General features: G+C 44.2%; 1 protein-coding gene across 3 annotated transcripts in view; it reads right to left on the bottom strand.

Moving 5' to 3' along the window:
* Positions 1 to 3,078: 3,078 nt before the first annotated feature.
* ASB3 (ankyrin repeat and SOCS box containing 3) overlaps positions 3,079 to 25,723 on the bottom strand; it is a 43,305-nt gene continuing 20,660 nt past the window's right edge. For all 3 annotated transcript variants that reach the window (XM_081904110.1, XM_081904109.1, XM_081904111.1), the window contains 8 exons: positions 25,202 to 25,360; positions 17,162 to 17,274; positions 16,323 to 16,458; positions 13,975 to 14,152; positions 12,872 to 13,069; positions 9,266 to 9,514; positions 5,670 to 5,803; positions 3,079 to 3,602 (listed from right to left, as the gene is read on the bottom strand). In XM_081904110.1, coding sequence (XP_081760236.1) covers positions 3,328 to 3,602; positions 5,670 to 5,803; positions 9,266 to 9,514; positions 12,872 to 13,069; positions 13,975 to 14,152; positions 16,323 to 16,458; positions 17,162 to 17,274; positions 25,202 to 25,360 — 1,442 coding nt within the window. In that variant the 3' untranslated portion in view covers positions 3,079 to 3,327. The remainder of the gene's footprint in view (positions 3,603 to 5,669; positions 5,804 to 9,265; positions 9,515 to 12,871; positions 13,070 to 13,974; positions 14,153 to 16,322; positions 16,459 to 17,161; positions 17,275 to 25,201; positions 25,361 to 25,723) is intronic.

The following is a 25,723-nucleotide window of genomic DNA, read 5'->3' as shown; positions in this document are numbered from 1 at the left end:
TCTTCAATACACCCTTGCATCTAAGCACTAGCCTGGCAAGCAATGTTGACCAGGAAATGCATGTGAGTGAATGGGCTGGTAGAGGAGGAATAGGGTACTGCGTCCCTTTCTATGTCCAGCACCGAAACTAAATTGGCTGCTAGAGAACAACCAGGAGAAATCCATCCCTCTTCTCCCAAACTCCAGGGAGCAGTGGGTTTTTTTGGTAGGCTAGTGATGTCTGAGGAGTTATTTACAAGGTTGCTCTAACCACTGCACTATGCTGAGGTCCAGCGCCGAGGGCCTTCTGGCGGTTCCCTCATTGCGAGAAGCAAAGCTACAGGGAACCAGGCAGAGGGCCTTCTCGGTAGTGGCGCCCACCCTGTGGAACGCCCTTCCAGCAGATGTCAAAGCGATAAACAACTACCTGATGTTCAGAAGACATCTTAAGGAGCCCTGTTCAGGGAAGTTTTTAACGTGTGATATTTTATTGTATTTTTGGTTTTTATGGAAGCCGCCCAGAGTGGCTGGGGAGGCCCAGATGGGCGGGGTATAAATAATAAATTATTATTATTATTATTATTATTATTATTATTATTATTATTATTATTCTGTTTTGGTGACGTCAAACACAATCAGCATCATTCCTATAAAAACTACATTTTATTTCATTTCTCTTCCCCCGCCCCCGCCCCCCGCAGCCCTTTGTAGGAGTCATAAATCAAGTCTACCCTAAAGGAAAAAGTCAGAATTTCCGCAGTGCCATAAATTAATGCCGTGGCACCCCAAGTACAGAAAAAGGGGAGAAATTATTCCCATCTAGGTTCCCATCTTCTCATCCTCTCAGTCTGAATGGCGTATGAAATATTGATGCTCACTCCTGTTAGCAGAAAACTGCTCTCATTGCATTTTTTTCTGTCTTTCCCCAGAGTGGAATTGCAGCGTAAGAGGAGCCATTCTGTAAATTCAGGGATTTGGGAGCCATTTGCCATGCAAATCCACCTTTCTGTGCAAGGAACTGGAGGCTGCAAGAAGAGGACAATGGGAAGGTCAAGGGAAACATTCTTGAGTCTCAAGTGGTAAAGGTAAAGGTAAAGGGACCCCTGACCATTAGGTCCAGTCGTGGCCGACTCTGGGGTTGCAGCGCTCATCTCGCTTTATTGGCCTTCAACTTAAGCTGGTCCGGGTAATGCTGTCTATATGAGTTCTTACTCTTGCACTGCATATAAACTCATCAGGGTTATCTATTGCACACCTTCCGACATTTCTCTGATGAAAATAGGAATGTCCCCTTCCATAATGATAATTGTACTATTTATACCCCACACACCTGCCTGGGTTGCCCCAGCCACTCTGGGCAGCTTCCAACATATATAAAAACATAATTAAACATTTAAAAACTTCCTTATACAGAGCTGCCTTCAGATGGCTCAGGAGTCAGATAACTCCGTACCCTCCAACATTTATCTGATGAAAATAGGGACATCCTAAGGAAAAGCAGTACATAGTAAATGTAAAGGGACCCCTGACCGCTAGATAAAGTCGCGGGCAACTCTGGGGTTGCGGCGCTCATCTTGCTTTACTGGCCGAGAGAGCCGACGTACAGCTTCCGGGTCATGTGGCCAGCATGACTAAGCCGCTTCTGGCGAACCAGAGCAGCACACGGAAACACCGTTTACCTTCCCACCAGAGCGGTACCTATTTATCTACTTGCACTTTGACATGTTTTCGAACTGCTAGGTTGGCAGGAGCAGGGACCGAGCAACGGGAGCTCACCCCATCGCGGGGATTTGAACCTCCGACCTTCTGATCAGCAAGTCCTAGGCTCTGTGGTTTAACCCACAGCGCCACCCGTATCCCGAGTCTCAAGTGAAGACGCCTCAAAAGAAATGGTTGGAGCCAGAGCAAGTGGCTGGGGAGGGAAAGGGGTCGCAGAGATGCAGGCAGCCATTCACACCTCCTCCTTCCCGTTCCCTTCAGCTGCAGCAGCACCAGTGCTGTGCCAGCCTCCCTGGGAGGAGGCATGAAGAAGAAGGGCAGAGCCCCCCGCCCTCAAAATGTGGCCAGCAGGGCACTGGCTTCTTCCCAGGCCACTGTTTGAGAGCAACAAAAGTGACCGGTGGCTGCGTCAAAGGGCATGCACATAGGGTGCTGCCCTAAGAGTAGCTGCCTGTAAGTGAGGCTCTCCAGTGAGGCTGGACAGGAAACTATCACCATGTCAAAAGAAAAAGCCAAATGAGGTTCCTCCTAGCAGACAGGGACAAGGACTTTACTACCTCCGTGGCTTCCTTTTTAATCTCCATCTCGCCCGAAAGGGTTCTTAATGAATCACCTCTCTAGGGCAGGCATAGGCAAACTCGGCCCTCCAGATGTTTTGAGACTACAATTCCCATCATCCCTGACCACTGGTCCTGTTAGCTAGGGATGATGGGAGTTGTAGTCCCAAAACATCTGGAGGGCCGAGTTTGCCTATGCCTGCTCTAGGGAATAGACAAGTGTGAAGCAGAACAAACGAGTGCCTTGCGACCCTCGACAGCCTCACTCCTGTCCCTTTTAAATTTATCCCACGGATTTGAAATGTCTTTAATGCCAATAAAGGTATTTGTATTGAATTGTATTGTATTGTACAGTGGTGCCTCGCAAGACGAAATTAATCCGTTCCGCGATTCTCTTCGTCTAGCGGTTTCTTCGTCTTGCGAAGCAAGCCCATTGACAGCTTAGCGGATTAGTGCTAGAGCTGTCAAGCGGCTTCCAGCGATCAGCTGTTAAGCGGCTTATCAGCGGAACAGCTGATAAGCGGCTTAGCGGCTTAGGAAAAGGGCGAAAAAAGCAAAAAATACCCGCCGGGGGACGCAAGAGATTTTCGTCTTGTGAAGCAACCCCATAGGGAAATTCGTTTTGCGAAGCGCCTCCAAAAACGGAAAACCCTTTCGTCTAGCGGGTTTTTCGTCTTGCGAGGCGTTCGTCTTGCGGGGCACCACTGTATTGTATTGTATTGTATTGTATTGTATATTGTTGTAACACAGCCTAAGACCTTCTGGCAAAAAATCAGGTAAGAAATAAAAAACAATCAATGACAACCAAAATAAATCAACCAACTTTACAGGGAATGCGTCTTTATTTGGAATGATCCATGGCAATATTTATGCCTTTGCAAGTGTTTTAATCCATTTGAACGTTGAACTCCTTTGAGAGAGAACAGCGCTTGGACACATATCTGAAAGCCTCTGAGCAAGAGTTTAAAGAATCTCTGAAGAGAGGGTATCCTATCACGGGCAGCAGTGGAGAGGTCTATCATTGCATTGAGCACCACAACACAGTTCTTATGACAGCCAGAAGCCTTAAACACTATGAGGAGCCTGCTTCAGTTCTCGTGTTTTCTCTCTTCTCTGTGTTTCCTGAACTGGAAAGAGATGGCGGGGAATTTTGTTGGTACACATCGCCCAGTCTAAGCTGAGATTCCGAAATGGCATAGCTTCTCAACACGTCTTTGTAAAGCAAGGCGTCCTGCAGGCAAGTGGGTAATGGCAGCTGGCGGATAAACTGGTCTGACCGTAAGCGATCGCTCGTCAAAAGTGACCGGATCTCCAGACGGCAAAGATGAGACAAGGGAGGGATGTGCTCTGTCGCAGAAAAATAAAATAGAATTATATGGGGCACAACAACTGAGAGGACTTCAAGTTCCCTTCTGCAATTGTTCCATAAAACCATCATAGTTAACATCCACATCGTCTTAGCTCCTTTTAAAGCCATCTAATCGAGCAGCCATCGCCACACCAGGCAGCAGCGAATTCCATAAATGAACCACACACTGTTTAGAGAATGGAAGCCTGCCTTTCTTCTGCCCTGAATCTACTTAGCAGTCAAGACATATCTAATCTGCATTAAGAGTTCCCTGAGCCCACGGACTTGCTTTGCAAATCCAGTGCAAACTGCATGATCTCGGGGTTTTTCTTTGTTTGTTTTGTTTATAAAATTTAAAATAGAAGACTGAAACCAGCTCCCTTCTATTAAATAGCACCATCTGCCTTATTCTTTTTAAAAAATATACTGCAGATCTTTTAAACAGACAAGAGAGAAAAATAATGAAAATATAGAGGGCGGGGGAGGGCCCAGCGAGTAAGTGAACTGGAGGGAGACCACAAAGAGATGGTAATTAAGCAAATATTCAGACTGAACCATCCTGATACGTTTGCTGGCCTTGTACACAGGAGAGAAAAGGAAAGACATTTCCTGATCAGAGTCTAGCCTAACCTTTCTATTATTAAAAAATGGTATTTCACTCTCCCGAGTCTCTAGTTAGCAACTGACGATTCCATACTGTATCTGCGCTTTTCTTTCTCCCTGGCGGGTGGTCCTGAGTTTCACCACTGCCAGGAGTAATTGGCTGACCTTTATCTCCAGAGCTGGATCAAGCAGAACGACAGGATCATTTATATATACCCACTGATTTTGGAAGGCTAATTGGAAGAGCCGCGTCGTGTGGACGCCTCTGCTCTGAAACCAGCTTGCACTGCATAGGAAGGAGTCTGTCCACCAGTCATCTAGCTCAAAATTATTTACTCCGGCTGGCAATGGCTCTCTGAGTTGCAGCCCTTCTTAGCCCTCAAACTTACAGCTACACCCTACATTGAAAGGCAAGGAGAATCAACAAGCTGCTCTCCGCGTGTTGCTGGACTATGATGATAATAATAATAATAATTTATTCTTTATACCCTGCCCATCTGGCTGGGTTTCCCCAGCCACTCTGGGCGGCTTCCAACAGAACATTAAAATACAATAACCTATTAAACATTAAACGCTTCCCTAAACAAGGCTGCCTTCAGATGTCTTCTAAAAGTCTGGTAGTTGTTTTTCTCTTTGACATCTGGTGGGAGGGCGTTCCACAGGGTGGGTGCCAATACCGAGAAGGCCCTCTGCCTGGTTCCCTGTAGCTTTGCTTTTCGCAATGAGGGAACCGCCAGAAGGCCCTCAGCGCTGGACCTCAGTGTCCGGGCAGAACGATGGGGGTGGAGACGCTCCTTCAGGTATACAGGACCAGACTGCAACTCCCATCATCGTTCAGTCCACATCTAGAGGTCCACAGGTTCCCCGTTCCTGAATTCTAACTCCCAGCTGGGAGCAACAAGGCTAAATGGTGCAGTGAAGCCCCTACCACACCCATAGACCTTGTGCTGACCAGAGTGCAGAATGGCAATAAAACTGCTGGTTTTCACCTCTCCAAGCTAGCCTGGCCCAGAAGATCAGGCTTATGATAGAGTTGGAAGGGACCCCAAGAAACTGGACCAGCTTAGGATGCAAAAGATTCTTGGCTAGTCTGGCTCCACCACCTCTCTCAGCAATTTGTGGGGCAGGGGGAGATAAACTACCATTGGTGGGATACAGCTTCCACCGCCGCCACCCCCACACTTTCAGTGGGTGCCCTCTGCTTTAGAGGCCCCTGCCATCAGAGTAAAGCCTCTGCCATATCCTAACCTCTACCCAGCATGGCAGGTTTCACAGTCTGCCTGGCAATGAAGCCTTCTACAGCGAAGCACGGATTTTTGTGAAACACAATTACTCTGGATCAAGATTCACATCTCTTCTTTTACAGGCATTATTTTGCCCAAGCGTTCGTAATGCACGTCAGCCTCAAAAGCAGTTTTGCCATCTATGCCGTGAAATAAAACAGATTGCATAGAGTCACTTACCAAAGTGACTGTGAGTCACCCAGGCGGAGGTTTCTTTGTGGTCAGAAAGGATCTGCTCCACGTCCCAGGGAAGTCTCTTCCAGTTGGTGAACTCCAGAAGGAAGTTGAGAGTGTCACTGCTTACAGAGGAAACCCTGCAATCGAGCAGAACTCGGTTATTAGGAGAGCTTTTGCATCAAATGCATCAAAGTCTCATCTCCAAAATCACATTGTACATCGTCCTGTCTGCTCAGTCCCTGAGCTTCGCCTGACCTGTGTTGATCGGGGAACATTTGGAGGGGTGTTTGCATTTTCACTTGTCTGTGTGAACTCCCTCTGGGATGGAGGACCCTGAGCCACTCTACTTGGGTTCCAGGTGAACACAAGAAAAGTCACTGCGGACCTTTCCTCCATTGCTGGAGGCAATATGCGTCTGAAGACCAGGTACCAGAAACCGCAACAGTACGGTTGCACTCAAGTCCTGCTTGGTTGGCCAGCCTGAGAACAGAGAGCTGGACTGGTTGGGCCCACAGCCTCATCCAGTAAGACTCTTCTTATGTTTCCTGCTCAACCCAAGAAGGTCAGAAATGGTGTCCATGGGGATGGATGTGCCCATGAAGCTTAGAGCAGGGCTTTCTGATCATTGGCCGTGTTGGCCGGGGGTGATGGGAGCTCGAATCCAACATTATGTGGCTCCCAAACTCCTGCCCTAGAACACACCCAGGCCAAAACACACACAAGCAGTTTGAACCAGGGCTTGCTAAACTTGTCGAAGTGTAGCCTTATTAGACTTTACCGATTGGTGGGCTCTGCGTTGCTTCCGGACGGGAGGAAGGAAGTCAAATGACACCGAGGGTTGGTTCAGAGAAAGAGTTCTTTATTTCTGCTCTCCGGAGCAGCAGAAAGGCACTTGTGTGGTCAGTCCACAGCAAGTCCAAAGAAATGAGAAATTTCATGCAGTATATATATCCTCCAGGCACCCTCTCCCCCTTCCCCAGGAATCCAAGCACGTCAGCTTGTGCGTGCAGGTTGACATCGCAGATGTTCCTGCTCTGGCACTCTTAACCATAAAAGGGTTTTCCTTCCTGTACTCCTGACCATAAAAGGGTATTCCTGTTCCTACTCTTATCTTGGAGCAAGAGGTCACCAACTCCAAGAACACACTCTGGCGCTGTTCCCAGACTAGGTCTGTGTGTCAGAGTGTGGTCAGGATGTAAGATAAGACCTAGACGTGTCATCCCTGTTCTACTGGAACAGCCAAGGTCATCCTTGCCGTCACGAGCTGATAAAGGAGAGGGCTCTGAGCACTTGTTTATACAGCCGGGTTCTTGTTTATACATTGACTCAGAGCTCAAGTTAATGGATTTTAGCTAAGGAAAAATAGGGATTTTGGTGCCTGTTTCAAACTGCCTGCACAGTCAGTTTTGGGTTTGGGAAACCCATTCCTTCAGAAGGTGCAACGTACATATGGATTCTCCTGCCCAGTAGAAATCATCCTTCAACTAGAACATCATTTCATTTAGCTGAACAGCTTTGAGCTGCACTTGGGGCCTGTAAACTTAGGCTCTCGACGGCTTGATGAATTCAGCAATACTTGCTTTGCTCGCCCACCCCTAGTATTAAATTACACTCAGCAAGCGGGCTGCCAGTTGGAAACCATAAGCTTGTCCAGGTGCCATAATTAAAGGATTTATATTTTGCTTCCCTTAAGGAAGCAGCCTTCAAGGTACAGGGGTCTTTCCTAGAGATCGAAGCAGTTAAAAGAACCTTTTTCATGCTGCCCGCATCCAGTGACCTTTAATGTTTTGCTTCGGAATACAGGGCTCTTTTTTTATTATTTTAACCCAGCTGCAAGTCTTGTGTGTTCAGCAACGAGATGATTCCTGCCCTTTTACAGCACAGAAAAGGCATTCTGTGCCCCTTTCCCATAGAAGCGGGTCTGCAAATGCCTTCCCTGCCCCCTTGCTGAAACCTTTAGAAACACAGTGTACGGCTTGTTTTCTCCTTTCACTTGACGGAGACAGACATCCTGCCTTCGGAGATGAGTCAACACAGCTGGAATTCAACACAGAACACAATTCTGTGAAAGATCCACACTATGTTCTCCCTGTAAGGAGGTTCTGCCGTCGCTTCTCTTCCAGTTTCACTGTCTGTCAACAATTATTCGCATCTATTCCAAGCCTGCTTCTTTTTCAGACTTGGGGCTGGAGCAGACATAACGCTCTTGAAACCATGGTTAAGGGAATGGGCTGCAAGAGCATGTGCTTCCTTTGCCCCCAGAATCTCCCCCCACAGAAATCCCCATTGTGAGTCCTAATCAAGGCTAAAATCTGAACTTAACCCTAGTTAAATGCTAACCAGGATGTCCACTAGAGGCAGTTTTTCCTCAGTCATAACCATGGTTAATTGATCAAGAATGCCTTACTCATTCATTCCCTTTTTTTTGCATGTGAACTCCTTGTCAATTTAACCACTGTGTAGTGTTACATCTGCCCTGAGATTCATGCCAACCACAATTAGCTTGAAAAGAGGATCTGGTTCACAAACCATGGTTAGAATTGGCCTTGGTGCTGACATAACACCACATCATGGCTAAAAGGGAGAGGAAATTATCATGGGAAAGGAGAGCATTTGGGAGAAAGAGGCTACAGTCAGAGAAGTCTGCTTCCAATTACTGTACAGTACTGTGCTTATTTAACTGAATCAGAGAATTCGCATTACCTGCAACAGGAACCATATTCTAAAATAACGCATAAAGCCAAAATTGCATATAGTCAAGACACACTGGATACAACGGCAGGTGAAATTGTCAAAAAAATTTCCAGTCACTTTTTAATTTTTTTGTCAAGCACATAAAGCTGAGTGCACACAAGTTAAATGTGCGTACGTTGCGGGTCTACTACATATGCAGATGACTGTCTCATCTAAGGCTTTATAGAACCTTTATGTTAAATAATAACACAACTCACAGGTGGGGGAAAAGCCTTCATTGGCAAACTTTCATTTTTACATATCTGTTTTATTTGTAAAGGGAATCCTTGTAGGACTTAATATTTTACTGTTCCTTCGGAGCTACACTGTACTTCTGTACTTCTGCCCTTCCAGGCTGTGATGTTCTTTCTTTTTGTTACGATTGTACTTCTTCTTAACAAAATCAATTATTAAAATTATTTTAAAAAGAAGAAGAAGAAAGAAATGCTTGTGCCGACAGAACAACCCAGAGCTATTAAGTGCAGCGCATCTGCAAAGTAAAAAACCACAAATAGACAAGGTGGATGTGCATCTATATGCATGCATGTACACAAGTGAACATGCTCACCACACATGCACAGTGTATTTTATTTCCGATAATGCAGAGACCACTAAAAAACTTTGATTAAAAACAGAACAAGGTATAAAACAACACGGAGAAAATTCACAAATGTGAAAGACCTACAAAATCAGAATAAAAGGAAACGTTAGCCCCTTCCCCCAAAGGCTTGCCTGAAAAATACATTTTTCACATGCACTGAAAACATGAAGGCGCATGTCATATATATATATATATATATATATATATATATATATATGTGTGTGTGTGTGTGTGTGTGTGTGTGTGTGTGTGTAATCTTGCTTACCATGATTCATTGAGGAGATGCACCGGATTGAACCCAGCCAACAGGAGGGACGGCAACCATTCTTTGTGCTTGTCTCCTGCAAGAATTGCATTCTTCGTAAATTCCGTCTGGTGCTCTCTGCGTGGAAGCTTACAGCCTCGCTTCAAAAAATGCTGAAATAAGGAGAACCTTCCATCATGCAGACAAAGACCTAAATCTGCTTCCGACAGTGTGATCCCATACTTCAGAAGAATGAGGATTAAGCCAGACCTGCAACCAATGTTCAAAAAACACACATTTGTCAATGCAGTTTTGTTTTTCAAAATGTCTGCACTTGAGCACAAAAAGGCCTACAGAGGAACAACTGCAAGTCACACTGGGGTGTTGTTTGTGGGTGAGTGGTTGCTGTTTGGTTTTCGTATCTATATTTTAGGTGTTGTGATTCATATGGGAATTGTTCAGCTTGGTTGTGTATTTTTTGATGTTTTATCAATTGCATATGCCTACTTTTATTATTTTTGGATTACGGTGCTGTAGGATACCCTTGAGAGTCCCATGGACTGCAAGAAGATCAAACCGATCCATTCTGAAGGAAATCGGCCCTGAGTGCTCACTGGAAGGACAGATCCTGAAGCTGAGGTTCCAATACTTTGGCCACCTCATGAGAAGAGAAGACTCCCTGGGAAAGACCCTGATGTTGGGAAAGATGGAGGGCACAAGGAGAAGGGGACGACAGAGGACGAGATGGTTGGATAGTGTTCTCGAAGCTACTAGCATGAGTTTGACCAAACTGCGGGAGGCAGTGGAAGACAGGAGTGCCTGGCGTGCTCTGGTCCATGGGGTCACGAAGAGTCAGACACGACTAAACGACTAAACCACAACAACAACTTTTATTATGTTGCAATTAGGTATTTTTCCCCCCATGTTGTAAGCCGCCTTGAGCATGGTTTGAAATGTGGGAAAGCAGCATACAAATAAAATCATGTGTGCATATGCTCCTCTGCAACCACACATTTCAGGAGAAGATCCACAGTGGTGGTCAAACTGTCTGAGAAGGCAGATCCTCAGTCTGGGGAAGCCCTGGGTCCCCCACAACACTTTGAAAACTGCTGACTTCCTGGATAGATCACTGAAGTTCTAATAGTTTTTATTGAATCTGCGACAAGCCATGTTAATCTTGCCAGACGTTAGCCATTTCCATTAGTATGAGGAACTGGTTAAACTGCAAGTACGTCCTTCTTTACAAACTGGGATAATGTCTTTCTCACTGGTTACCCTCCTGTTTCTTCTTCAGCGTCTAGTTATATTACTGGAAGTTTAAATAGCTTTTGAAACTAAGCAGAAGGGAAGAAAGTAAAAAAGCACTGAAAGCTTCCAGGTTTTGAAAACACGAGTCGGTTCATGCATAGTGCAAAGCCAAACCATGGGTTGCTGCTAATACGTGAGCATGCGAGTTCCTAGAGAGGAGACCGCAGCCATTTTGCTCTTCATCCAGTCCTGCTGCTATTGCTGCGAGCTAAACAATGGTTTGGCTTATAAACAATGGTTTAGCTTGTCTGAATCTGGGCTTCTGGTTTGTCTGCTCCGGACAAACCACAAGCTATAAGCTGAAGGAAAAAACCTTGGTTATAAGCCTTGGTTATTGACTGGAGCAGAAGAAACCGCAAGCCTCCTCAACCAAACCATGGCTTAGCTCACAGCAGTGGAGCAGACACAGACCAGAGGAAGAGCAAAGCGCCTGCAATCTTCTCTGCAGGAGTCCACATAATTTGGGCTTAGGGTTGTATGTCTGATCCATCTCTACGTAAAAAGAATTTGTTTTTGGAAAACCAAGTCTCTTGTAACTTATGTAGGACAGTTCTCTGAGGCTGCCTGGACATTTCCCCCTGTTACTTCTACCTAGGTTGTTAATTATCATAATTTCATAAAAAGAATATCTGCAGAGTGATGCCATCCTGAATGCTCAAGGTGAGTTATGATAAAAGCAAAAACATCTCGAGAGAGACCATTAGAACGAAATTCAAAATAGGTAAAATATTAACATTAGCAAATGCTAAGAGGGAAAAAAACCCAACCTTTGCAACACCAAACAGGGCTTATTTTTTAAAAGAAATCCAGTTTAACTGATTTGCTTTCTTAGGGTTCATCAGAAGTCATTGCAATAAGACTGACAAAGGCAAGAATGATACAAATACACAATAAAATATGGCAAAGGACTTTAAGACCAGCAACAGATACACATATCACGTTTGAGAAACTCTGGACTGATAAATGCATTTCTGTTTTAACGCATTTCAGAATTTCTCCTTTCCTGTAAGCTGGAAGAGGGGGGGAAATCAAACTGCATCAACAAGCATTCCTCCTGCACACTCCGTGCGTAATATAGAAAGGAAACCCCCCAGCAGAATCCATGCTAATAACATTATCTTCTTTTTTTAAAAGGAAAATGAGAGATTGATATTAGGAGAGAATCAAGCAGCCATTTCAAGCAGAAGGAGATGGGAGGGGAGGAGAGAGAGAGAGAGTTCTATGCTAATTAAGAATATACTTGACTCAATTACAAAATCATGTCAAGTTCCCTAGAGACAGAGATTGCTGATAAAGACCCTTTGAAAGCAAGGAAATTAGACTGAATGTGTGTTCGACAAGCCTCTGCTTCAAAGAGGAAAACTTCCCCAAGGAAATCCTTGCCAGGTTCTTTGGATACGATCCAGAACACCAGGCAGAAGTGCAATTCTGTGGCCGCCTGTTCATCAGGAAGCCTCGTGGATTTAATTGGGCTTACTCCCAGGTTAGTGTTTACACAATTGCAGCCTGAGAGGAAACCCCTGTTTTTAAAAGAAAGCCCTAGAGCAGGAGTAGCCAATGTAGTTCTTTCCAGATGTTGCAGGACCACAGATCCTATCAACCTTGACTATTCTCCATGCTGGCTGGGGCTGATCAAAGCTGAAGGTCAACAGCATCTGTGCTCACTGGAAGGACAGATCATGAAGCTGTGGCTCCAATACTTTGGCCACCTCATGAGAAGAGAAGACTCCCTGGAAAAGACCCTGATGTTGGGAAAGATGGAGGGCACAAGGAGAAGGGGCCGACAGAGGACGAATGGTTGGACAGTGTTCTCGAGGCTACCAGCATGAGTTTGACCAAACTGCGGGAAGCAGTGGAAGACAGGGGTGCCTGGCATGCTCTGGTCCATGGGGTCACGAAGAGTCGGACACGACTAAACGACTAAACAACAACAACAAGTGTCAGGCTTCGGGGACTCGGCTCCCCCCCCCCTTTGGCTGTAGATAAGCAGGACAAAGCAAAAAGAGTTGCTTACTGTCACTCTGTGCCTTGCAACCTGATCTTGCAACCACCGTGCTAGTTACCTAATCTGCTCTCTGTGACCTCGGACTGACAGGCTGGACACTTTCCAGCGAGAGAGAGTGTCTGTTAGCCCTCTCCCTTCCAGTTCTTCTTCACTTTGCTGTCCCGCCCCCTCCAGTTTGTCCCAACTTTTGTCTTCAGAACTATGCCCCTCTGCAAACTAAACAACAACAACAAGTTATTTTATGTCAGGTTCTGAGTGATCACTGCCACTGACTTTTTGTCCACCCTCTCCTGCCAGTTCCTGCTGATACCTACCCCTTTTGGAAAGCCAGGGGCATGGGTGATCTGCAGCCAAAGACTGGACAAGCCTGGGCATCTGGGCTGTAACCTTCCTTAAGCAATAACTCCAAGCAATCTTCATGACCGCCTAGGACTGCAGAGTAGACAGGGCTCACTTTGCCTTCAGCGCTGCCACAGAGCCGGTCAGTAATGGGTACGAGCAAGCGTAGTATACTAAGGATATAAAAAGTGCTTGTTATTGCTACAGGTTTCAGTGCAAGAGCAAAATCTTTCCTGGCGCTTTAAAAACCAGCAACCCAACTTAACCACCTTTCAATGTTACATAAATATTAAAACAGTGATTCCAGAGTTTAAAACAGGTTGATCCTTAATGGATTGTGGGGGAGAGGATCACACATTTGTAAATTGCTTTAAAATATAGCGTTGAAATTAAAATGCAGTTAAATCTTGGTTTACACAGATTTGAAGCGCAATCCAAACCTAAGATCTACCTGGATGAGAGACTTTGCATTCAGCAGATTTGCTGGCTGAGTCAAGGCTCAGCCAGGGCTGCGCCAGCACATATCCCTAATGCCAGTTCAGCAAGAGATACACTGATGTAAGCCCCGCACCCCAGCTCAAGTCAGGTTCTGGTCTCTGAGCCAGTGGAACTTCCTACCCCTGGACCTTTGGATCGGCAAACCCAAGAGACTCAATGGTTTAGACCACAGCGCCACCCGCGTCCCCACATTCGAATCCCTGCGACGGAGTGAGCTCACTTTGCTCTGTCCCAGCTCCTGCCAACCTAGCAATTTGAAAGCACGCCAGTGCAAGTAGATAAATAGGTACAACTGCGGCAGGGAGGTAAACGGCGTTTCCGTGTGATCTGGTTTCCATCACGGTGTTCTGTTGCGCCAAAAGCGGTTTAGTCCTGCTGGCCACATGACCCGGAAAGCTGTCTGCGGACAAACGCCAGCTCCTTCGGCCTGAAAAGCAAGATGAGTGCCGCAGCCCCATAGTCGCCTTTGACTGGACTTAACCGTCCAGGGGTCCTTTACCTTCCTACCCCTGGAGTACAAGGTAAGTCTAGTGACAACTTTGTTTGCTTGGAAATTGGAGCAGCTTCTTCTAGAACCTACTTGCTATGCCCCATTTCTGCTGCAGCGTGGATAGGTAACTGCCACTCATCTTCATTGCAGTACAGGTTTGGATCTGCTCCGCTGGATAACAACAGCTCCGTGCATTCGTCATTGCCCTCCTGCGCAGCGATAAACAACGGAGTGGCCCGATCCTTGGCTTTACAGTTGACGTTTGCTCCTGATAGGCAACAGAGAACCCAGTAATTAATGAATAAGAGAGGTGGTTAAAGCCCAGCACTCTGCATCTTGCAAACATTCCTGTCGTTCAATAGGACCGCTGTAAATTACAGTGGTACCTCACAAGACGAATGCCTCGTAAGACGAAAAACTCGCAAGACGAAAGAGTTTTTCGTTTTTTGAGTTGCTTCGCAAGACGAATTTCCCTATGGGCTTGCTTCGAAAGACGAAAACGTCTTGCAAGTTTGTTTCCTTTTTCTTAAAACCGTTAAGACTATGGGAATCCGTGCTTTGCAAGATGAAAAAATCGCAAGACGAAAAAACTCGCAGAACAAATTAATTTCGTCTTGTGAGGGAGCACTGTACCTTTGCTGTGTATGCTTGCTATGCACGCTCAGGGAGTTATGAAGTACACAGTAGGGTCAAACTAACGGCCCATCTGGTCTTGCCAGATGCTCAAAGCATGTATGCGACAACGGCCACGAGAGGTCTGGTAGAACAAGGATAGAAGACTGAAGAAACCCCAACGAAAGAATCATGGCAAGAAAAATTGAGGGACTACGCAGAACTGGCAAAACTGACATATAAGCTACGGGACAAGGAGAACTGTGACTTTAAGGATGAATGGGAACCCTTTACAAAGTATTTGAAGACGAAACAAAGTGAACTGGACTCCTTGGCTGGCTTTGAATAAACATTCACAAACTTTGTATTGATAACAATCAGCTAAATAGTTTGAGGATCTATACAACTTTGTAACATGCAGAAAACAGCAGTCTCAGAGAAATCAAAGACTGGAACTGAGGGAAGTCGGGGGGTGGGAGCGGGTGGGTTTTGTGGGGGGGAGGGAGGAAAAATGGGGGGAAACAAGGACGATATGTTTTTGGATAATATGTCTTGTTTTAATTTTGAATAAAAAAAACTTTAAAAAAAGGAATGCTCAAAAGCAGACTATGACATTAACAAATATCCCCTCTATATCTGATCATCAGAGATACACTGCCTACAAATGTGGAGGTTTCATTGCAACTTCCCCGGCCCTTCAGTCATCACCAGGGGCCCTTCTCTGTGTACCTCCTTTGAGAGAGGTGCAAAAGGTGGCAATGCATTAATGAGGTTTTTCCCCCCAGTAGTGGCTCTCCATTTGTGGAATGCTCTCCCAAGGGAAAAACGCCTGGCATCAACATGGTCAGTTTTCAGACACCAGCTTTAAGACTACCCTTCTTGCCCAAGCTTCTTAACGTTGGGTTGCACCTTGAAATGACTCTGGCCTTTACTATGGTACTCATTTTCTCGTGGGGAGGGGTCGGATCAGTTCTTTCTATAGTATTATTGGTCATATGGGTTTTTTTTAGGAATTTGGTCTTATATTTCTTGTTCTTTAAGATTGTAGTCATATCGTGTTATGCATGTCAGTCCATCAGTGCCCAGATTTCTCCCTCTGCAATAGAACACTCTTCTATTCTCAACTCTTCTCCTCTCATCACTTGCCCCCTAAACCTGTTCTAGAGGGGGGGTTACCCCAAATCCTCCAGAGCAGATTTGGGGATGGTGCAGACATGCCCAGGTGAGGAGAGAAGGGATACCTGGTTGTGCTGTAGCTAATCCTTGCATTAATCCTTGCATCGGTAGTGGCACCCGCCCTGTGGAACACCCTCCCACCAGATGTCAAAGAGAAAAATAACTACCAAACTTTCAGAAGACATCTAAAGGCATTCCTGTTTAGGGAAGCTTTTGATGTTTAATAGATTATTGTATTTTGGTGTTTTTTTGGAAGCCACCCAGATGGGTGGGGTATAAATAATAAATTATTATTGTTATTTATTATTATAGTGCAACGTTTTAGTTAAATGCCATCATTATTTTTTAAACTGTTTTGCATTTAATGGAGATGTAAATCTATTACTTTTCTTTCTATAATGCAACAAAATAATAACAACAAATCCCTCCATAAATTTATTTTAAATCTTTTAAAAGCTATCTAAGCTTCAGGTCTCTGCTACGACCTGCAGCAGGTGCTCTAACCCTGAGCTACAACTCTTCTCCTTGAAACATTCACTTTGTTAATAAGCTATTAAACAATGGTAATACTGTTATTCACACACACACCCAGCTTACACCAAGGAAATCTGCTGAAAGACAGCAGCTTCACAGAAACAGAAAAGGGTTACCGTATGATATAAGTATCCTTAAACTTTCCAGCTTCCCATACTGCGCAGCAACAAATAAAGGGGTGATCCCAAAATCATCCACACATTCTTTTTCGGCTCCTTTGTCGAGGAGTAATTTCAATATCTCCGGGTAGTTCTGAAAGTGGGTAAAAAAGGAGTTCGTTGTTGTTAAAAACAGAGCGAGATCTCGACATGTATTTGCATTGAGTACCGTGCTGTTGTTCGTGGTTCCCAGCGCCTAGTAGTGTCTCCCTCCCTCGACCACTCTGTACGTTCCGAAAATAGGGATGTAGGAGAAATTTAGTTCAGTACATATTTAAAGCCGAATCTGTCAAAGTCATGGGATTCTGCAAGGCCCAGCCCAGAACATCCGCTGCTCTAGCAGTTCAGAGAGCATTCTGTGCCAAAGAACTTGGGAGGTTGGCTTGGGCAGGGAACTGCAGACAATAAAACTCTCCAAGCTGGTGTTTTACCTTTTAAATACTGAAACTCCTCTGCCTGTTGTTTGAGGAGCCCCAGTGCATCGGGACAAAAGAATTATTTCAAGCAAATTAATGTTCAACAACAGATTTATCACCCATGTTATGCCTGATCATTTCTTAAAACACGTGTAATACTTTAAATATTTTAACATGCTCGCTGTGTTTAACGCTCGGCACAATTCCTGCCGTATTCAGAACGATCATTTGCATTTAAACTGACTTTTCTGCACCCGGCTGTCATAAATCACCAAAAGGAACAGCATGCAAAGACTACACAAAGCTGCCATTTTGAGAGAGAGAGGGAGAAAGAGTAAAACTTTATTTATATGGAAATGAAATTATGGATTTATAGATTACCTGAAAAGCAGCTTGGTGCAGAGAATTCCATTCAGACCAACAGTGGGGACCATTAATATTTGCTCCTTGTTGAAGGAGAAGCTTTATCACGTCAACGTGTCCATTTTGAACAGCTATAAACATAGGGTTAAAAACCATTATTCTTATCAGCTGCACCACATACGTTCATCTTAATCAACACCATCATCAGAATGCTGTTTTCCATCCGCTACTGAAGTCAGAATTAATTCTCTTAAGTAGTCGTGCAGCACTGCACAACCCTCAACTTCCCTGCATGAAAAGGAAATGTAAAAAATAAAAAATCATTTCCAAGAGATGTCTGCTTTGGAGGCAAAAGATTTGCAACTTCCTAGGCAGCGAGTGAACTGTACATTATCAGCTTTCATCGTATGGTGAAGACACACCTCTTTACCCTAGCCTTTTGACATTTGAAATATGTACCGTATTTTTCCATGTATAACACGCCCCCCTGTATAAGATGCCCCCTATTTTGGGGGACTCAAAATTAAGAAAATGGGGGGAGGTTGACCCCGTGTATAAGACTACCCCCCCTTTTTAGCATTATTTTTTAGTAAAAAAAACCCTAGTCTTATACACTGAAAAATACAGTATATTTAAGACTCACTCTGGCTGTGCATGTTATCTGTTTTTAATGTTGTGTTTTACACTGGCAATCCACCCTGGGACCTTGTGGTGAAGGGTAGGTAATAAATACAGAAACAACAAGAATAACAATGACAGAACAACAACAACATGGAAGTGTTGAGATCAACATATTTCCTTCACCATCCTCCTCTTGAGCACAAGGATGAGATCAGAACCTTTTGCTACCACTTTTAAAACAATCTGTTCCACTTTACCTCCGAACTCGGGAAACTGTGGTTTGTTTGAGCAGGCCAGGGTCTGAAACCACAGCTTGATCCTGGTTTTCTTCCAACAAGCCACAGTTCCTCACGTTCAGGTGTAATGGGAAATAGTGCTTAATTTTAAAGTGGAAACAAAAGCTTTTGGTTCCTTCCTTGTGGCTATGCAGTGCCGGATTTACGTATAAGCTAAACAAGCTATAGCTTAGGGCCCCACTCTCTTGGGGCCCCCCAAAAAAATTTAAAGGGAAAAAAACTGGACGTACATTTCCAAAATATAAGATAAAAAACAAATAAAATAAAACCTACATACAGCAACAGTATTTTGTGTTGTGTAGGCTCCTATGATGTAAGTAATGGGCCCCGCCTGCTAGCCTGCTCCCTAAAATATCACTGGTTTGCTCATTTCTATATATAGGGTGCCTGCATTCTGCATGTGCAAATGGCTTTAGATACCTATTAGGTCCATAAATTAGCATATAGCATATATTCAACACAAAAAAATGACAATTTGTTGCTGACAAAGGACAGCTGGACATATAAAGGGCCCCATTGCCTTCAGTAGCTTAGGGCCTCATCAAACCTAAATCTGGCCCTGTGGCTATGTAAGGAAGAGGGAAGGGAAATGGGAAGCCGGAGGCTCGGGCAGTAAGAAGAAACCATGGTTTCCTGTTACAGCCCAACTGGTCCATCATCCTCTGCTTCTGTGGCCCATGGAGGAGATGAAGGTGGTGGAACCTGAGAGCTGACAGGTGTTTTGGGGATCTCCGGTCCTTGGTCAGGAGTGCCCAGATGTGATGGTTCCTCAGGCTCACGGACAGCCTTGACTGGAGGGTCCTGTTCCCCTTGCTGCTCATCTGAGGAGACCTCGGGTTCAAGGTCTGGGCAGGGCTAACCCCTGGTGCATAACTGTCATTTCCTAATTTTGACGAAATTAAAAGACACCTGCTTCTTGGGAGAAAACCAATGACAAACCTAGACAGCATCTTAAAAAGCAGAGACATCACCTTGCCAACAAAGGTCCGTATAGTTAAAGCTATGGTTTTCCCAATAGTGATGTATGGAAGTGAGAGCTGGACCATAAAGAAGGCTGATGCCGAAGAATTGATGCTTTTAAATTATGGTGCTGGAGGAGACTCTTGAGAGTCCCATGGACTGCAATAAGATCAAACCTATCCATTCTTAAGGAAATCAGCCCTGAGTGCTCACTGGAAGGACAGATTCTAAAGCTGTGGCTCCAATACTTTGGCCACCTCATGAGAAGAGAAGACTCCCTGGAAAAGACCCTGATGTTGGGAAAGATGGAGGGCACAAGGAGAAGGGGACGGCAGAGGACAAGATAGTTGGACAGTGTTCTCGAAGCTACCAGCATGAGTCTGACCAAACTGCGGGAGGCAGTGGAAGACAGGAGTGCCTGGTGTGCTCTGGTCCATGGGGTCACGAAGAGTCGGACACGACTAAATGACTAAACAACAATTTTGACCACTGCTGGATTTTAACAACCACAACGCTGAAGAAGGGGCACGTCATCAGCTTATCTCTCTCAGCAGATTCCCCATCTCCATGAGAAGAAATGTGATCGCTTTTCCCTCGCTCCCAGGCGACTTTGGAAACATCAGAGTCGTGTCCAATCCTTGTCCGCGGCTTCATCGGCAGATTAAGCCCACCTTTTACAGATGGCAGATACAATGACAGTCTCTCCTGTAACATTTTTTTTTTTAATAGAATATGTAAACCTGGCTCGGGGAGTGAGGATTTCTTTAACATTTTACTTCAGTAGTCCTTCACTCCCGAGAGAAATCAAAAAGTCGGTCTGAAAAGGCCACAGGTAAGTAATAAAAATAAAAATCAATGTGTGTCTGGCAGCACTGTAAACTAAAACTTCAAGGTGGGGGGGGGTAGGAAAGCTGTGATAAATAACATGAAAGAAATTGTGGGTTATGCCCTCCCAACTGCAGCATTAACTGTGCTATTAGGTTTTGTGAAATACTGTGTTAAATCGGAATTCTAGGAATAGGACGAAAACTTATTGATAGCAGCAAGGATGATGGGGGGGCAGGGGGAGAGATGTAATTCAAAGAGTGGTCAAACAATAAATAACATTAACAGAGCAGAGCATTAGAAGTACAGCATAAATCATATAATACAATTAACAAGTCATCAGCCAAACAATTACAATCTGTAAACCACTATTAACAAACCAGCAACTTAAAAAACAAGCTAGATATCACAATTACAGTGTTAAGCCATACTCTAGGGTTAACAAATCAAAAAAGCATCTATAAAACAAAAGAGCAACTAAAATGTAAGTTTAACACTGCTCAGTTTATGCACGTACATTTCTCTCCCCCTGCATGACTCATAATTTTTCACTCTGTTCCCTTCATCAAATACACACGCCCATCCATCGTACGGGATGACCCTGATCTCACAGAAATACCTACAACAGAGCCATAATTTAAAATCATTAGTTATTAAGTTAACTCTGCCCTTCCAACAAGTGTTTAATGCAATCAACAACAACAGCATTTTTTTTTTAGCAAAATTCAGTGTTATTCGTGAATAAAGCGATTTCCTTTAATTGGGTGTGAAAATATAGAAGACGACAGAAAGTTGGAGCGTTAATCTACGTAGCTCAGTATTTTCCATTTGGACTGGCAGTGGCTCTTTCTCAGTCGTACCTGAAGACACCAGGGACTGAACCTTCTGAATAATAATAATAATAATAATAATAATAATAATAATAACAACAGAATGCAAAGCATGTGCTCCATCACTGAGTTACAGCCCTCCAGTCGCAAAGCTAGTTTGCTACTGGAAAAAATGGCAATCTTTCATTTCTTTTTTTAAAAGAACAGATGGCCTTAAGACCAAAAAGTACTGGTAGAGGACAAAAGAGAGGAGGGGAACAAAATGTCTATTCTGGTTTTTCTTCCGTGAAAATTAAGTGAACAGGGTCGCTAACCCAGCACTCGTGGGTGCCAAGTTGCCCATGAAAACTTCCAGGAGCCTTTAAAAGTTTAAAAGGCACAAGGAGATAGGATAATAGTATATTAAGGATGGAATAACAAATAAAGTGAATAACATAACAATAACAAAAATAGGAGGTAAAGAAGATCGCACACGGGTGGAAGGAAGTACTGGGCTGTGGGGGAGAAAGGTGAAGGGATTAATTGAAATTGTTAAAGACTGGTATAGGATTTAAGAGATTTAAATGTTCATAAAGATTCTATAAGGAAAGCAGAAAGCAGCAAGAAATATCAAGTAAAGGTATTGGAGAGGAGATCAGTGTAAATGAAAACATGAGACTTATTTTTTGTTACATATGATTTTATTTTGGAGTTGTCTGTTTATTCTGGAGTTCTTTGTTGTAAAGAATGTATAATATGTGAATAAAATAATAAAGGATGGTTTTTTAAAAAAAAAAGGAAGGGGGGGGCGAAACTTCCAGAAGTGCCCCTTGGCAGGAACGGCAAACTCTGAGCTTTTGTTTTAAAATAAGTCAGTCTCTAGTAAGCATAACCTTGCCGTGGGTGGTTGTCTCTCTAAGTTTGTGTTCAGCCAAATCTTCCCCATGCAGCCATTTTGTGTTTTGGCCTGTTTCTTCCACGGCAGCCATTTTGTGACTGGCGCCCCAGCACTCCCTCAAAATTTAGCCACAGACTCACACAACTACCCCTCTGGAAATAAAACATGATACAGCACGCAGATTGAAGGCACTGCATATTTTTTTGTAACCCTGAATGAATTTTATAATCACTAATGCACAGACTTGTTAAAGAGAGGTACTTCAACGGATCAGTCTCCGTGGAGGTATTTATTTGAAATAAAGGAAGGAAATAAACTCAGAACATGCCACCTTTCTAAGCTTTTCCTTCTCTGATTCTGGAAATCTCACAGAACTGCCAAGCAGATTTCTTCTCCCTATTAAGCCAAGAATTTGCCTTGACTGTTCTCAACTTCCTCAGTGGACTTGACTCTTTTCATTGATCTATTAACTCTGCCAGCTTACAACCCAAAATCCCCACACATCAGGAGGTTAGAGAGTCAGAAATTCTTTGAAAACAGAATAGCAGCTGAGACATGAAAACAAAACAAAATCAAACAACAAAGCCAGGAATAGCAAAGAGACGTGAAGCAGGATTTGCAGTGGCGCTCAAAAAGGAGTTTCTCCTAGGTCAACTGAAAGCTTGTGGCTTTTGCCTTGGTTTTTCACCAGAGCAGCAAATTTGAAAAAGAGGTTTCTCTTTCCAACAGACACCTGTTGAGCCTTTTGAGAATATGCAGACGAACCATTTTCCGAAATACATAGCCTTTTTAAAAAAACCGAGCATTAATAAAGATTGATCTGGGGAGGGAGGTGTTTCTTTGTTTTCTGTAATCTTAAGACAGAAAATGAAAAAGTGCATTTTGGTTTCTTTCGGTCTTTGATTCAGTTAACTGTATTTTGACACCAGTTAGCGATTGAAAATAAAAAGTTCTTATGAGAGTTCATCAACGCTTTAGTGCAATTTTCACCTAATATACACATTTTTCTATGCGATTTTCCCTCACATGCACATTTTTTGCAAACCAACAGATGAAATTTTTGTATGTTATTTTCACTAATGTGTGTGTTTTCATGCACACTGTACCACAGTATATTCATTTCCATACACCTTACTCAGCCAGAAACCTGAATTGCAAAATTCGGAGTTGTATAAATGTATTAACTTCACCACTGCCACCAAGTGAATCTCTTCTATTGCCACCTCCACTATACGGCCCTTTAACCTTTTGGACTTCAACTGACCCAACTACTGAGCTATGACCCCTCTCCAGAATAATAACATAGGTGGCACTTTCTTGGTGAGCACTCAACAAAGGGACTTCCTGATTCAGGAACTAGGGACATTATACTTTGAAGCTGAGATACAACAAGCTGTTGTGAAGATAGGAAAAACTCTCACTACCTACACTACTTCCAGTGATCCAGAAGACTATGAGGAAGGTCTAAGGCAGTGATGGCCAAACTTGGGCCTCCAGCTGTTTTGGGACTACAACTCCCATCATCCCTAGCTAACAGGACCAGTGGTCAGGGATGATGGGAATTGTAGTCCCAAACTGCTGAAGGGCCAAGTTTGGCCATCAGTGGTCTAAGGCTACTAGCCATAATGACTATGTCCCAGCTCTGTTGTCGACTGTCTGGGAATCACAAGTGGATAGAGAGCTGTTGTGGCCAGGTACTGCTCATGGGCTTCTTGTTGGTATCTGGTTGGTCACTGTTAGAAGAGCAAGTTGGAGTACATAGACCACTGGCCTGATCCAACGGCCTCTTCTGTTTGTACCAGAGCCAGATGCAAAATAGTGGCTCAAGAATTTGTTGCCTACCACAACCCCTGTCTTATGCACTGGGAAGACCTGCTTATAAAACACTATCTGAATTACAACAGTCGCGATTCCAATAGCCAAACTCAGGTGGGAGAGAAAGCCTTTAAGTTGCTACTACAACTGGGAGCCAGTTACATTTATTGATCTACTACAAATTACCCAGAGATCCAGCAGCAGGCTCAAATCTATCATCAGTCTAGCTCTATCAGGTTGTAGAGGTTTTGGCTGGCTTGGGTAGCAGGCCCAAAATTTGTGGTAGCCGCTGATCCTGAATCTCCCTCAACTTGGAAGACGAGTGAGTCTCATGCCCAAAGGGCTGTTCATGGCCAGAAACCTTCTTGCTTCAGTAATAATAATAAAATTTTATTTATATCCCGCCCTCCCCAGCCAAAGCCGGGCTCAGAGCACAGTACAGTAGCACCTCGGCTTACGTTACCCTCGGGTAACGTAAACTTTGGGATGCAAAAGTGGCAACCCCGGAGGTGTTTCGCCACGTGTGCATGCGCAAAAGCGGTCCCTCCGGTTGCAGAAACCTCAGGATCCTACCAGAGCTCTGGAACGGATCCCGTCCATAACCGGAGGTACCACTGTATCTCTGAAGCCTGGCATGAGGTCAGAAATGAGACCCCACACATTTTTCTCCCTTTGCATTTCCCACAAATGTATGTGATGAGCTAAGAAAGCGCAACTGCATTTGTGGACCCTTGCCGCTCCTAGCACTAATGCTTAAAACATTTTCTTCCTATTTAGAATCATTTCTTCTGCAACATGTAAAGAAGAAAAGATTACTGAAGAAACGGACATGCGAAGATACTCCAGTTTACACAGCAGACCCAACGGAGAGCATTGTCAACAAACCACATAAAAAAGGGAATATTTTAGAAGAAAAAAAATATTCCTGGGAATACTCCAAAGAGCAGAAAATGTTAAACAGATGCGTTCCAGCCGCAAAGAAAAAAGGCTGTAGATGCCAGAACACCTTGTCTCAGCATGCTATGTTTTCATAAATATGGTTCAGAAAAATGTTACAGTCTGCAAACACAGCTGAACGAGACACTAAAAGGTAAAGGGTAAAGGAGCCCTGGATGGTTAAGTCCGGTGAACGGTTGCGGCACTCATCTCACTTTCAGGCCGAGGAAGCTGGCGTTTGTCCGCAGACAGCTTTCCGGGTCATGTGGCCAGCATGACTAAACTGCTTCTGGCACAATGGAAAACTGAGCACATGGAAACGCCATTTAACTTCCCGCTGCAGTCGTACCTATTTATCTACTTGCACTGGTGTGCTTTCGAACTGCTAATCTGGCACAGAGCACAGACTCCAGGAGCAGGGAACCTTGAGGCCCTCCCAATGTTGAACTCCAGCCCATCAGCCTCAGGCAGACTGACTATGGTCAAGGGTGCACCTGCTTCTGTGAAACATTCTTAGCCACTGAACTCTCAGTCTTCCCAGCGGATTACTCCCCAGTTCTAGCCAACCACTCCTACCAGTCATTTGTATACCAAAATTGTTGCAGTCCATCCCCACCAGTGGTCATATCCCCCAGTTGCAGGATCCATGAATACAGATTGGGGAAAAGGTCGGAGTTTATAGTCCCTCTCCCTACTTCCAGCCCAAGACCCAAACAATAACTCACCCCCTAGGAGAATATACCTCCATACAAGCTGTTTCAAAACACTGCAGCATTTTGCCATTCCTTGAGTAACACTGACACCTGCCGGTTCTCCACAAATATTGTCTAATTTTAGGTTAAGTAAATTATTTCAATTATTTTGGGGCCAGGGTATTTTCAGAATGGGGTGTGCTCACCTAAGAATAATGGTGTGCTTGCATCATTAGTAAGCTCATTGGGATCCGCTCCAGATTCCAGAAGAATAGCAACGCACTCCAAACTTCCTCGACTTGCAGAAAGATGCAGTGGGCAAGTGCCCTCAAATGTCTTCGATCTTATGTAGCTATCAGAGGGTGCTGGAGACGATATAATAAAATAAAAAAGAGCATTGCAAAATAGCATTAGAAGACAGGAAATCCTTCATTTTGGAGTGGAAGCAGTAGGAGAAGATAAGCTTACATTGGCTTTGATGGGCTGGATGTAAAGAAGTGAGGAGCTAGGACAACTGATGACCTTAGCTTCACAAGGCAGGTGACCTACCCCTGAACCACAGCCTTTTCCCAAAGATCTCCTCTGCATGGTTCTGTCAGGGTTTTGTATCTGTGGAACTCTTTTTGTTTTGTTTATTAACAGTTGCTTATCATTACGATTATGATTTTGGGATTGCAATTTACCGTATTTTTTGCTCTATAAGACGCACCAGACCACAAGACGCACCT

Source organism: Podarcis melisellensis (assembly GCF_964234715.1).
Source record: "Podarcis melisellensis genome assembly, chromosome: 3".
In the NCBI taxonomy this organism is placed as follows: domain Eukaryota; kingdom Metazoa; phylum Chordata; class Lepidosauria; order Squamata; family Lacertidae; genus Podarcis; species Podarcis melisellensis.
This window is presented reverse-complemented; position numbering and strand designations above follow the sequence as displayed.